Genomic DNA, 14,442 nt, shown 5'->3' on the forward strand with positions numbered 1-14,442 from the left:
TGAACAGGAAGTGTAAACCCTTCCCCTGCACACAGACTTCACTTCCTGAGTGGGTAGACCCGGGTCAGCCAGCCTGTGGAGTAAACTTCAGTACCACATTTGGTAGAGAGCTCACACACATCACTTCTCTGCCTTTTGGCTAAGATCAAGTGTAGAGAGTTCACACATCCAGCTGAGGGCAGGAGAATGATTCTAAACCTTGGGGATCCCAAGTTCTGGGGCGGGTGTAGGAAGGGGCAGTACGGGGTGCTGAGGAGTCTGGGTAGGTGATGGCTGTCTGTCAGGCAGGCTGACAAGTGGGGGAAGCTGAAAGCAGTCACTCACCATGGCTTCTGCCCTCCAGTCCCCCGGGGCAGCACAGAGGGGCGTGTGTAACCTCCTCTGGCCTGGCTGTCAGCTGAGGAAGACAGCTGTGGGCGAACTTGCTTCTGGGAAACAGGAGACATGCAGGCGGATGGAAAGATCTTGGGGCAGAGGGGTTTGAGCTCTTGCAGAGGTCTGTTGGCATCACGATCGTGGTTATTAGGTGCTAGGGGCCTTCATGTGGGCAGTGAGCATATAGCCATACCAGCCTGCCCTGGCCACGTGCAGTGCTCAGGGGCATGCGGCTGCACCAGCCTGCCCTGGCCACGCGCAATGCCCAGGTGGTGCCATGGCTCCTGCTGCTTGGACCTCTGACACAATCAAGCAGCTCCCCTTTTCTCTGTGAAATTCATCAGTGTGGGTGCCGTGTCACCTGTAAGACCCAGGACTGACTGAGCTCTCAGAAACCACTGTTCCAACTGTTATCTCAGTGGTCGTGCCCCTCCGTGCCCCAGCGCCCTCTTAGCGCCACTCTGTGTCCCCACGTATTCTTAGCCTGTGCCACTCAAAGCAACAGAATGTAGCCTGCCGTCAGGGCACGGAAGTTCCAGCTCCAGGACCGTAGGTTGCTTTGCTTTGTCCTCTTTTTGCTCTATGTGAGTATTACCTGTAGCCCCGGGTGGCATGTGAGTTCCTTAATAAAAACTGTTCTTTTTGTTTTGTCTTGTTTTCTTTTTCTGTAGAACTTTCGTTGTTGAGGTTCCTCAGTGCTGAACTCACAAGAGGGTACTTCCTTGAACATAACGAGGCCAAGTACACAGAACGAAGAGAAAGAGTATACACTTGTATGCGAATACCGAGAGAATTGGAAAAGGTACTATTTTTTTTTATTCCCAGACATCATTTTGAAAGTTATGCCAAAGTGTTGATTGTGTAAAAAACAAAACAAAACAAAACAAAACAAAAAACCCACATTGTGAGCTGTATTTTTAAAATATTGGAAATAATGTAAGTAAAGCTGTAGGCGCAGCAGGAAATGATGCTCAGTTTAAGAGTTGGTGATGGTGTATGTGCAGATTTCATAAAAACCTGAAGCTAACTGTTTTGCTTCCCTGTGAGCCACTTCCCTAGAACTTTTTCCTAGGACGTGATCTCTCTCACACTCTTGCAGTTCTCCCTAGCCTTGTTTAACTTTCAGTATGATCAGTGATTTCATTTCAGTCTTTTTTAAGGTTTCAGTTTCTCAGAAAGCCCACATATTTGAAAACATAAATCTCAGTCTTTCAGAGAAGAAGAGGATTGCTTCAGCTGTCAGCACAGGAGTCAGCTCGTAGCAGATCAGCACAGTGGGCAGCCACGGTGCCAGCTGGTGGCGGGCCTGCCTCCTGTGACAGTCGCCTCTGCAGACCCAGCAGTCGGGGAGCCAGTGACACCTGCTGACTGTGCTTGTCGGAGAGTTGGCTTTTCCGGTGTGCTGTAAGCAGATGTGGTGAAGGGCCAAGTTGGGCAACTTGGCTTGGCTGTGCTGTTTGGGTTCTGATCATCTGTTTAGAAGCAGGAGGAGCCCGGTGCTGAGGTCGGTTTCAGAGCTGTTGCTCTGTGGGTTTTGATGGAGCGGGACTTGCTGCAGCCTTGGGAGCTCTGTGAAGGAACGGGCAGCCAGCGTGTGGGGACGCAGGACAGTTGAACGGTGGTGGAACGCCTCTGATGAGGAGGGTCACGTGTGCTCAGTTCTACAGGCAGTGGTGCCTGTCTCAGGAGCCCGAGTGTCCCTGCAAGAAACCTGAGGGACCTGAGGGTGGGATGGGAAGAACAGGTGCTCCCGCGGCTCTTCCCCCCAAGGGCAGTGGCACTGCTCCAACACCTGGATTTGTTGAGACTGGGGATGATTTTCTGGTTGGAAATAGGATAAAATCAACTCCTCTCAGTTGCTCTCAGAGCTGCCCTTTGTCTTTGCATTGATGGGTGTGAGAATGTTGGGTGCAGGCAGTGGGCCAGTGTTGAGGCAAGGCAAGCGCATTGGGGTTGTGCCTGCCTGGCAGCAGCCCTCACACTGAGCTCCTGGACTCCTGTTTGCCTCTGTGGAGCATGGGGAATTTGCATGCAGCCTGAACCTGTGGGACAACCAGGGGACTACTTCAGAGTGGGGTGCTGTCTGTCCGTCTCCTGCTTATGTTGGGGCACAACTAAGGAGCAGCGGCACTACCCACTGGAAAGCCTTCTGGCTCCGTGTGTACAGCCTGTGCTTGCCACTGAACTTGACTTCCTGACACCCATCCTTCTGAGACTGCTTACCCCATTGAGAAAGAGCCTCTTGGGAAAGCCGTTTGGTCCTGCCTCCCCCATTTTTAAGCCAGACTGTAGTGGATTGGAACATTTCCCTCGTTCCTGACAGACGTAGCTGTCAAGATAACGCACCCTGTCATTTTCTGCTGGACCTTCTGGAGTCGGCCTTGGGGCACTGGTGGAGCCTGCAGTTAGGGCTTGGACAGAGTGAGCTGAGGGCGGGGACCACGGCCTTCCTAGAGAGGACATTTCTGCTCAGGCTGTTCCCACTGCACGCCCCGCCTAGTCTTGGCCGGCTGTGTCCCATCTCAGTGTCCGTTCCTGTGCAAGGACAGCAGGTGTCCGGTGAGGTTTCGGTGCTGTGCTCTGAACTGAGCACTTTGAGTGTGTTCACGTTAATCCCCTGACCAACCTCACGAAATATATGGTCTGTTTAAGTTGCATTTCTCCCTCCTGCCTCCTTAAGGGAGCTCCCTGTGGACTTCCAGACCCACCTCGCCTTGATTGGAAACAGGAGCTGGCTTCTGTGCAGGGTTTAGACCTCATGATAACACTGCAGCATAGGTCAGACAGTTGTCCCCAAATGTTGCAAATAGTGAAGGACTGCCCCTTAAGCATTTTCCCAAGTTTCTTCATATGTGCAAACACTAATGAAAAGGAAAATCCACTAATTCCCTGTTCATTTGCTCCATCAATTTTTGGAGCAGCTTTTGTTCCAGGCACCTTTGTAGCGCTGAAGAACAGGGATGAACTTAACACTCAGATCTTAGCCAGGAAGGAGAGGGCAGGTACCTAAGTAATTTCAATGGAAGATACAAAGTGAAAAGTACCATTAAATCATTACCGGCAACGTGAATTTAGAAAAGGTGAAAGTTTGTTTAGAAGACAGGGCTGAGGAAGAAGGTCAGAAGGGGACTGGGAGGGAAAAGGGGGAGATTGCTCTGACTACTTTGCCCGGGTGCAGTGATGTGCTAGGTAGATTTGGAGCCTCTTAAGTTTGGACAGAGAAGTACTCAGACCTTGTGGAGAGAAAGGCTAGGCCCAGGGCGTGTTAAAGAGTAGAGTCTAGGAGATGAATATTAGGAGTCCTTTAGCTGTGTGTTCCAGAAAACCTAGTTGATGGTGGATTAAACAAATAGGACAGTTGTTTGGTTGTTTTTATTTATTTATTTATTTTTACCAAATGTAGAGGAAGGAGGTCTTGATTGTTCTGTGAGTTAGTGAAATCAGCATATATCAGGCTCCTTATCCACCCTCACGCTGACTGGGCTGCCTCAGGAATGGTACAAAGGCAGGGTCTGGGGAGTACCACCTTTCCGGACCTTGTCCAAAAACTATGAAGTCCTCCTGGAAGTCCCCGCACGAGTACTTCCATTTCTCTATTGGCTGCATTGGGTTTTTGTGTGCAAGGGGGACCAGGACAGGAAGAGTAGGTTCTTTGTATTGCTATTATTACTATTTTAAAGATTTTATTTATTTGAGAGAGTTAGAGGGAGAGGTAGAAAGAGATCTTCCTTCTACTAGTTCATTCCCCAAATGGCCATAGTGGCCAGGGTTATTCCAGACTGAAGCCAGGAGCTGCATCCGGGTCTTCCACACTTGGGCCTTCTCCACTGCTTTTCCCAGGCCGTTAGCATGGAGCTGGATTAAAAGTAGAATAGCCAGGATGTAAACAGGTGTCCATATGAGATGCTAAGCCACAATGCCAGCGTCAAGAGTATATTCAATAGCAAACCAAAGAGGACAGATTAGTCATTGGGTTCTCCACTGCTCCTGAAGGTGCCCATGGCTGTGGTCAGCTTGGGTTGGAAGTAAAGAGAGCACTAGACCCACATGTGTAGACTTTCTAGAAATTTAAATTGTCCAGAATTTGTTTACTAACTTTTGTGACAGTGACTCCTTGTGTTAAATAGATGCTCCATGTACGTTGTGGTTGTTACAAGGCTTTATTTATTTATTTAAATTAAAATGACTTATTTTTCCTGAATACATGCAATCGATCACATTACCTTCCTGACATAAAAAATGGAACTAAAATGTAACTGATTTTTTCCTACTATGTAATTCTTTGCTGTATAGTGATTCTTTTTTTTCATTGCTTAATAAATACATTTTTTGAATGAATTCAACTGCTTAGTATTAAATCGGTAACTCATTTTCTTAGTATTCAATTAAATTTTACACGTCTTTTTTGAAGATTTGCTTATTTTAAAGTCAGAGTTACAGAGAGACTGAGACTGAAAGACCTCCCATCAGCTGGTTTATTCTCCAGATGACTAGTCATCACAGCTGAGCCACACCAAGCCAGGGGCCAGGGACTTCACCTGGCTCTCCATGTGGGTTACTGGGCCATTCTCTGTTGCTTTTTCCAGGCCTTGAATATGGAATTGGATCGAAAGGAGAGCAGCTGGTATACAAACCAGCGGCCATAGGGAATGCCAGTATCACAAGTAGGACTTTACCACTACTTTCAAAATAACACATTTAGTTAAAATATCATATATTCATATTAAGACTTTTTGTTGATAGCAGGAGTGGTACATTAAGTTTCCTGAGTTTCATTGTGAAACTAACAGACCCATGTTACTGGCTTTGGGCTCTGGGCTTGCTGCACCCTGCGTTGTTCACGCCCTTGCTCAGATGTGCCCTGGGAGACCTCAGTGAGAAGCAGGAAGTCCTGGTGCTTCTTTTCTCCCAGGTTTGCTGCCTCCTGCCTGTGGAAGTGGAAACAGCACCTTCTACATTATCATTGTTGGGTGTCAGGTTAGCAACTGAATTGACAGCCCCTTCAGAAGCTGAGTTTGAATGTGTTGGAGGAGTGGTCCCAGAATCCATGGCCTGCTTGACAAGGTGTAGTTTGCTACTCATTAGGCATATGGAACCCATCAGATAGTTTTGGGGACAATCCAGCAAAGATCAGGCTTTTATAACTTTGGTGACTTTCTTTTTTAATTATGTTTTAAACAATGTTTACATAGTTGATCAGAGCAGGAAGAATCCAGGGTTAGGGAGAAGTGGGTATGATCATTGTCTCAAAACTTATTTCTTCTTCCCACTTCTGGGGGTGAGGGGAGAGATAAGAGGAGAAGCCATACCAGCCTCCCAGCCAGGAATGGGGAATCGTCACCCAGTGCCAACCCAGGGTCATAATGTGGTGCATGCTGCAAAGGTTCTGCCCAGGTGGATGCGATAGTTCTGAAATGCTGTCCATCTTGCTGATCTATGGATGAGGAATCCCTTCCAGTGTCCATTGGCTGACACAGTCCACCTTAGAGTCTCCATTCGCCCAGATATTTGCTGTCATCATTTGGCTGGGGTAGTTGTCCATATGTTCTGTTCTCCATTCTCTGCTATGGTACCAGATGTCCTCTGCAGGCCCCAATGAGCTACCATATCCTCTGTGTGCACCATGGCCTGCCATCCAGCACTCTATCCTTTACACTGAGGAGGACCAGTTCTCACAGGTAGGCTCATGGACCCTGGTCAGGGAACCTGAGCCCCACCGAAACTCCAACCCTGGGGCTCAGGAACCCGCCACCTGCCATGCAGGCAGTCCCAGGGACCTGGGTCAGGAGATCCAAGCCTGCCCCTCCAGACCTCCCACCCCAGGGGTTTACGGATCCAGCACCTGCCACATTACACACACACACACACACACACACACACACACATTTATTTCCTCTCTCGTTCTCTATTTTATCTACTGGTTCACTCCCTAAATGGCTGAGCCTGAAGCATGCCCCGACCCCATCCCGCCCACCTTCACTGCAACAGCAGCTGAGGCGGGGTTCCTGGGTGGCTATCAGCCTGTCAGCTGCCAGGAGCCCCTGGAGCATGCTCACTCTTGTCATCGCAGCCTCTTGGCAGGAGCTGCACAGCAGAACACCAAGTAATAGCACCTGCTTTGGGGCTTGTTCTGAGGGCTTATGTTCCAGGGGCTGAGCTCATGGAAGATAGTGATATTCAGTACAGGTTAGAAAGGAGAGAAGCAAGAAGAGCTCCAGGCTCTTCCACGAGCAGAGCGTGTCTGCTGATGAAATCTTCAGATGATTGGGGTGTTTACCTTTTATGCCTAGTCCTTGTGTTGAGTGTATCAGATGTAAAATATGACTTAAGAAATGGTTGTTTTGTTGGGTGACCTTCGGGATAGACCTTTGCCTGTTGTCAAAAACCCTGGCCATTTCCTGGAATGTGTAGACTCACTGGGGGCATATTTGGTTTTATTTTGTTTTTAATTTAGGGGAATAAAAATGATTCTGCCTGGAATGACCTTGAATCTACAATAGCACTTTTCGGCCAGTTATCTGTAGACTTAGAAGATGGTGGAATCCCCCTCCAAATTGGGCTGACAGTGGATCTCTTCCTGTGGGTTTGTTGAGAACTTCTGGACTGGGCGAACCATCTGGACTCTTCTGCAGTTAGCTGAAAGCTCCTGTTCAGCCTCCCAGCCTCACAGGGCACCTGTGCTGGCTCTCTGCTTATCTTCCTCTTCTCTGTGCCCGACAAAAACTCATGCCCATGATGTCTCCTGTGGGAAATCTGTTGACTCTAGCTCCTCCCTACCCCAGCTCCCCAAACCCACAGTCTGTGGACCTGATCTCTTCACCAGTGGGTACCAAGCGCGTGCCTTCTCAGTCACCGGAACAGCATGTGCCCAGCTTATGGACTGGGTTCCCCGGGATAGGAGGGGCTTTTTGCAATGGGTCTTGCTTCCCCCAGCATATGGCCAAACAAGATCTGGTCTCTGCTCTTGCAAGAGTAGACCCAGAGACTGGGGCCTGGAAAAGGTTCTCTGGTTTCCACACTGTGAACAAGTGAGTCCCTGCCAGCACATGCTGTGTGGTGGCATGGAGGAGACGGCCTGCAGTTAGAGACTGGCCCCAGTCTCAGTGCTGCTTTCATTTTGGTCGTCATGCTATTTATTTTTAAATTTTCAAGTGGTATTTAAAGGAAGACAGAAATGGAAAAATGTCAAAAATGGAAATAAAAAATTTAATAAGAGAAGGTTGCATCCCCCACAGAGAGAGCCTGGCATTTCTGTTTGTTTATGTCTTTTAAGGTAGTATTTTTCAAATGAATGAGAGCAATAGTCATAGATACATGATGAGATGAATATGATGAAAGCAACCTGTAGCTTTTCACAATTATATAATATTTTATTGATGTACAAGGTCACAGAATCATTTCCATTTTGTAATATTCTTAACTCTAAAGTTCAGTTGGGATAAATCCATATTAAATCTTTTTTAAGACATCTAGTAGGGGCTGGTGCCATAACGTAGCTGGTTAAGCCCCCGCTTATGGTGGCAGCATTCCATATGGGATCCAGTTCAAGTCCTGGCTGTTCCACTTCTGATCCACCTCCCTGCCAATGTGGAAAGCAGCAGAACATGCCACCCTCATGGGAGACCTGGCAGAAGCTCCAGGCTCCTGACTTGGACCTGCCCTGATCTGGATATTGCAAAAGTTTGGGGAGTTAACCAGGGGATGGAAGAGCTCTCTCTCTCTCTGTCTTCCTTCTCTGTCTCTCTATAAATCTGTGTTTCAGATAAAAAAAATAAATAAATGTAAATCTTAGAGGGGGAAAAAAAAAACAAGAACAGAATCGCAGATCCAGCGGTGCGTGTGAGGGTGGAGGCTGAGTAGCAGGTGTTGGTAGTGGAGGTAGTGCCGGGGCTCCTGCGGGCCGGCTGCAGCCCTGCTCCTGCAGTGGAACTGGGTGAGCTCTTTAGTGTGGCCTGCCTGCCAGAGCGGGGTGACCAAGGCCAGGCTAAAGAGCTCACCCAGAGCGAGGTGCGCTGCCGGCTGTGTGCCAAGGCCCTGGGGAGGACTTCTCAGGCTCTCATCGGCCTCCGGAGACCAAGGGGCAGTGAGCAGACTGGCCGGGGATTGTTGTCACTGATCATTTTTAATTCTAAAGAGGAATTGAGAAAATGGCATTGTTAACTAAACAGGAGATTAATTGTGGTTTTCGTGTGCATTTTGATAACATCTCTGCTCTAAGAATGAATTTTCAGAGAATATTTTTTAAATTGAATGTCTGGAATTTGTTACTCAATGCTCTAAATTAATTTTTGATCAAACAGCTGTCCAGAGCATTCTTCCCTCCCTAGAGCCAGTTTGGTCCTCACTGTGCAGAAACCTGACTCTCACACTGGAAGTCACCTCCTGCCGATGGGGGAAGACTTCAGCCTGTGTCATGGAAAGCAAGTGCTTCAGCAGAGTTTTTCTTTGTGTTTTTGAGGGTATCTACAAGTCTGTGTGGTGGATCGCAGTGTAAAGTGTATTTGTGGTGGCCAAAGCATAAATCTCTTCCTGTGTCAGTGGCCCCTTTGTGGAGCTTTAACTTTTTTTTTTCCCTTTGAAAGGCAGAGTTGGGGGGGGGGGGCACTGCAGAGAAATTTTTCCATGTGCTGATTCATTCTGCAATGGCCAGAGCTGGGCTGGCCCAAAGCTGGGAGTCATGAGCTTCTTCTGGGTCTGCTACATGGGTGCAGGGTTCCAAACACATGAGCCTTCCTCTTCTGCTTTCCTAGGCATATCAGCAGGGAGTTGGATTGGAAATGGAATAGCCAGGACTCAAACTGACACCCATATGGGATGCTAGTGCTGCAGGTAAAGGGTTAGCCCACTACACTGTGGCACCGGCCTCAGTTTGACCCTCTTAAAGCAGGGCATGTAACTTTTATGCACCTGTCACTGTCTGCCTTATCAGAGCTATACCGTGAGTACTAAAGGAGAAAGGAGGGAACGTATCAAAGGATGAGCTGCTGCAAGTCTGTCACCGAATGGCAAAGAGGTAGAAACCCCGAAGCCAGAGCATGAGTTCTTGTATTTCTACCGTGTCCGGGTTCTTTGCCATATTTTGTTTTTTTACATTTTGTTGTGTCAAGTCAAAGAGATGACTTACTCATTTCAGGCCTTCTTGGTAGAGTGAAAGAGAGGAGAAGCCTACTGTCTTGTAAGGTTGCTCAGTTAGCCAGGACCAAAGGGGCAGTGCTGGGAGATGAGGGAGGAACGGGCGTGTGGAAGAGGGTGTGACAGGGACCCAGTTCTCAAGGCGCATGCCCGTCAGCTGGCGGGACAGAGTGGCCCCAGGACTGAAGGAGGTGAATTTCAGAGTCACTGTGCTGCCTTCTTTTAAGCCACACTGTTAGTTATTTGTTTTGAAATTGCGAACGACAGTTAAAGGAAGGCTGGAGATTTCTGTGTGCCCCAGGGAGGAAACCGTGCCCTTTACGCTGCACTGCTGTTGTGACGCCACATCTTGGGTGGTCACAGAGGACCTTTTGCTGGTCATTTAAGAGTGCTGGAGAGGTGGTTAATTGTCCCAAATAGAAACGCAGTGATAGTCAGGTATCCTCCAAATTGCTGGATGACAGGGAAGCATGCATTATTTGAATATATAATAGCATCAAATTTAAATATGTAAAATGTTTAAGCTGTTTGTAAGTCTGATTCATTAAATACCTATTATTTAACTGTTTTTCATAACACTAGGCAATTTGGCAATAACAGCTGACACAAGGAAAACTGCCTTAACCCCTTTGCCTTGTTTTGTTTTGTTTTTGTTTTGCTCAGACTTCTTCAAAGGGAAAAGGTGGGGCCTTGGGCCTGGAGTGGCAGTTACTGTGCTTGACCCATATTCTCAGGCAGGAGTTCCTTCTGTGGCACTGGGGTTGCCCAGGGGGTGAGGGCAGAATGGTAATTCCCGCAGAGCCTGTGAGCCGGATACAGTAGTGAGAACTGAGCATCAGACCCGAGTGCAGGCACAGGGCAAGTCTGTGCAGCGCGGCCTCCGGAGGGCTGGCCCGCGGCAGTTAAATGGGGCTGCAGAGTGTGCCCGCCCTGCCTAAGCCAGGCCAGCAGGCACTGGGCACCACAGGGGAGCCTTTACAGCCCCCACAGGTGGGGGTATTCAAGATCATGGCCTGCTCATTCTTTTAGGAAACATCCTGAGTTTGAAATGTAAGAAATTTCAAAAAATTTTGTGCTTGATGAGGAGGTGTGACATCAGAATATTAGGTCCAGTTGTTGAATCATGCTTTTACTTTCTTAAACCCTGAAAGACTTTGAAGCTTTTCTTTTATATTATGTATTCCACAGATGTAATACCCTTTTTCCCATTGGAAATTCCTTTAGATTACAGTAACCACTTGCTTTTTCCTTGTTAATATCATGACTCACCATGTTAACAGTTACAGGTAGTCCCAGTACAGGGCCAGTACTTGGTGTGAAAGATTAGTGCCTGCCCACCAAGTTTATGCAACCATATTAAAATGTGTTCGAGTTAAACCCATGTTACTGTTTATAGTAATGAAGAGTCCAGGTTGAGCATCCCCAATCTGAAAATCATAAACCCAACACTCAGATTCTGAAATCCAAAACACCTCTGGTTCCAGTGTTTCAGGTAAGAGATGCTGAAATGTAATAGATCCCTCTAAGTCAAAGAAAAATGACATTGCATCTTTTATGCTAGCAGAAGGTTGTAGTTTTCGTAGTTATTTTTCAGCTCTGAACTCCAGCCCAAGCTTTGTCCTCCTGGCAGGTGTCCCTCCTGCACCCCGCCCCTCTTCTGTCCAGCCCCTCCTCTCCTGTGTGTCTTCTTAGATTCAGGGCAAGGGCCTCCCTCCCTGCTGCCTGCTAACACTGCCTGTCCTGTGACCTGTGAATAATCCCTCCAGAGGACAGAAACTGCACCCCAGGGTCCCGTTTGTCTTAGCGGCCTGCTGGGCTGAGCATGTCTCTGCCAGTGTTAACAACTTCCTGGGGGCTGCCTGAGTAAGGAGGGGTTCATCCCTACTGTAAGCGCCTGGCAAAGGGCACATGACACTCGCCCCCAGCATCCCGCAGCCTTTTGCAGTCCACTGCCAGGTTCTGGCTGTCCCTGTGCTTGGTACTCAGCCAGCAGGCCAGCACAGGGAAAGCCCCTGTGCCTACGGTGATGAGTAAAAACCATTAACTGGGGTGGAACTGGGGCAGTCTTCAACTACATGCCTTTGTTTATAAAAGAAGAAAACAGGTGCAAAACCACGACCAACTGACAGTAGAAACAGGATGACTGACTGCAGTAGAGGGGAGACTAAAAGTTATGCGCTGGGGCCAGTGTTGTGGCATAACATGTAAAGCCACCACCTGTGCTGCCAACATCCTGTGTGAGCACTGGTTCGCATCTCTGCGGCTCCCTTTCCAATCCACCTCCCTGCTAGGGCCTGGGAAAGCAGCAGGAGACGGCACAAGTGGTGGGCCCTGCCACTGTGTGCGAGACCCGGATGAAACGCCTGTCTCCTCGTTTCTTGCTCCCACAGTCCTGACTTCTGTGGCCACTTGAGGAGTGAACCATGAATGGAAGGCTCCTGTCTTTTCCTCTCTCTAACCTGTGACTCTCTGTAACGTTTGTCAAGGGTGTGGTCTGCAACACATGACCTAGTAATTTACATTATATTCTTATTTATGATGGATCTTAATTATTGAAAGTCAAGAAGGCAATAAGGGTTTGTATATTTGGAGTAAGAATTGTGACATGTATACGGACTATATTCCTAATGAATAAAACACGTGCTTTTATTTAAAGGTGTGCAAGTGTATTTGCTGGGGCAATTTAGACAGCAGAAGGTCCTGCCCAGCCAGGGAGTTGGCAGGGCTTTCTTGGGAGGCCTCTCCCCTTGGCATCTGGGTGCTACCTTCTCATATTGGCACATCACCTTTCCTCTGGGTCTGTCCAAATTTCCTCTCTTGACTTTCGACTGTGGTCCTATTGTGATAGGGTCGCCTAATGACCCCATTTTAACTTGAGTTGTCTTTAAAGATACTATATTCAAATGCAGTCATATTCTCTGCTTCTTTGACTGTAAGTACAGCTTATGAAGTTGATGGAGGACACAGTGCAGCCTGTCGCTGGTTTTAGCTAGTCTGTGGAGAGAGGGCAGTTTATTGCCTGCAGCCTTACAGTGTAGTGATGTGGACATGTGTGTTAGACACACGCCTCTCCTCTGATAGTGTTTGGTGGCCTGGATGTGGCTGCTTCCCCAAGGCATCAAAACACTCCACCTTCCTGTGAAATAAGTCCTGAGTTTAACAGATAAGAACGTGCAGTGTTACAGGAAAGAAAGGGCATGGCAAGAACGCTGAGAGGGGAAGACAGGGAAAGGTGGTTCCCGTGGACCTGCGGTTGTGTTGAAGTGAACCATCAGTTCATATGGTTTTAGTTTGCAAAGTGTGTGGATTCCTAACCTTCCCATTAATGAAATGTGCTGGTAAACAGGAAACAGCAAAGTGCTAAGCGGGAGAGCTAGAGGTAACAGGTTTTAGCTGAAAGGTTTTTATGAAACAAGTTTAAAGTTTGAGGATGTCCCCAGATAAGCCCCATCAGCTGTGGCACAGCTGTGGCCAAGAGCAGCTTGTGTTTGGAGTAATTGACTATGGGCAGTAAACCAGAGACTGAAAGAAGTGCAGACTTGCACTTTGAAAAAGAATTTTCATTGAAGCATAGTTGAAAAAGGAAGATAGAACTGCCATTTTTTTAAAAATTTCCAGTGACAAGTTAGAATTTCCTGGAAAATTCAGAATTTTTCTGCTCGAAATTTTGTACTTAATTTTTGAGACTATTTCCCTTGTTCCTCTCGCCTCCCGCACGCAGCTCATGGTGTTTGGCATCTTCCTGTGCCTGGACGCCTTCCTGTACGTGCTCACGCTGCTGCCGCTGCGCGTCTGCCTGGCGCTCTTCCGGCTCTTCGCCCTGCCTTGCTACGGCCTCAGGTACGTGGGAGACCTGCACGGTGTGGAAGGCGGAGTCTACTCATTCTTTCTATTATTTGTGTCCTACAGATTAAAGATAGTATATAGTTTTATTCACTCTTTGGCCCACAGTACAGACGTTCTGTTTCTCTTTTCAATGAATGTTATATATTTATATAACATTTTTTATGGGTTCTTTTTTTTTCTAGAATGGTTTAGAGCGGGAGCTTTGCTTCAGCATGACAACAGTGCAGCAAGCTGTCACAGAGCAGCCAGGGTTGGGGCTCACAGACTTATCTCAGAATCCTTGGGCCCCCCAGCAGTCATCTGCAAGTGGGCGGGGCTGTAAGCTGAGGTGTGCTGTGGTAGTGCCAGCGTCACTCCCAGCACCCTGACTGCAGGGCCTCCTGTCCTGCTCCTTTTGAGACTCACCGGCTCAGGGGCTGTGGAACCTTTCTAACCCTCTGATGGGGGACAGCACCAGGCTCAGACAGCCTGGCCAGTACTGGGGAGTCCACATCTGGTTCCCCATCAGCAGAAAGGGGATGTTGCAAAGTTTTTTATCACAAACACCAGGTTGGGGTGGGGTATGGAAAGTGACTCAGCACAGGACCTCTTTCTTGGTCCATCGTGACACAAAGTAGTTCCTTGCTTGCTCTGCTAGGCTAGGATGAGCAAGGTGAAAATGCCAGGGGGATTTCAAGGGCACAGCAGTGTTTCTCTGTGCACTGTTACCTGTCACAACGTTAACTAGTTATAAATGTTCCAAAGACATTTCTAAGTGCAACAAAGCCCTTCTAAATACATTTAATTCTGAAAAAGTTAAAACTTGCTTAAGAAGAACAATAATTCACAAAATTTATTTTCACTATAGTGAATATTCCATGAAATGTAATTAGTAAGATCATTTAGTCATTGAAATTGAGTTAGAAAATCTTTGATCTGTATTTTCTAAAGACAAAGTCATGAGATACTTTCTTCTAAAATAGTGAATGAGTATGTACTTAATTTTTTTAAATCATTTTTCTCAAAGATTTATTTATTTTTATTGCAAATTTAGATATACTGAGAGGAGGAGAGACAGAGAGGAAGATCTTCCATCCAATGATTCACTCC

At 47.5% G+C, this 14,442-nt stretch overlaps 1 protein-coding gene across 1 annotated transcript in view; it reads left to right on the top strand.

Annotated features, from left to right (window-relative positions):
- The window catches only part of LOC121166509 (transmembrane anterior posterior transformation protein 1-like), a 62,271-nt gene that overhangs the window by 11,859 nt on the left and 35,970 nt on the right, over positions 1-14,442 (top strand). Inside the window, exons 2-3 of the mRNA XM_040995672.1 lie at positions 1,047-1,177; positions 13,229-13,347. Coding sequence (XP_040851606.1) covers positions 1,047-1,177; positions 13,229-13,347 — 250 coding nt within the window. The remainder of the gene's footprint in view (positions 1-1,046; positions 1,178-13,228; positions 13,348-14,442) is intronic.

The sequence above is a fragment of the Ochotona curzoniae genome, unplaced genomic scaffold (assembly GCF_017591425.1).
Source record: "Ochotona curzoniae isolate NIBS_2020 unplaced genomic scaffold, NIBS_Ocur_1.0 patch154, whole genome shotgun sequence".
Classification (NCBI taxonomy): Eukaryota; Metazoa; Chordata; class Mammalia; order Lagomorpha; family Ochotonidae; genus Ochotona; species Ochotona curzoniae.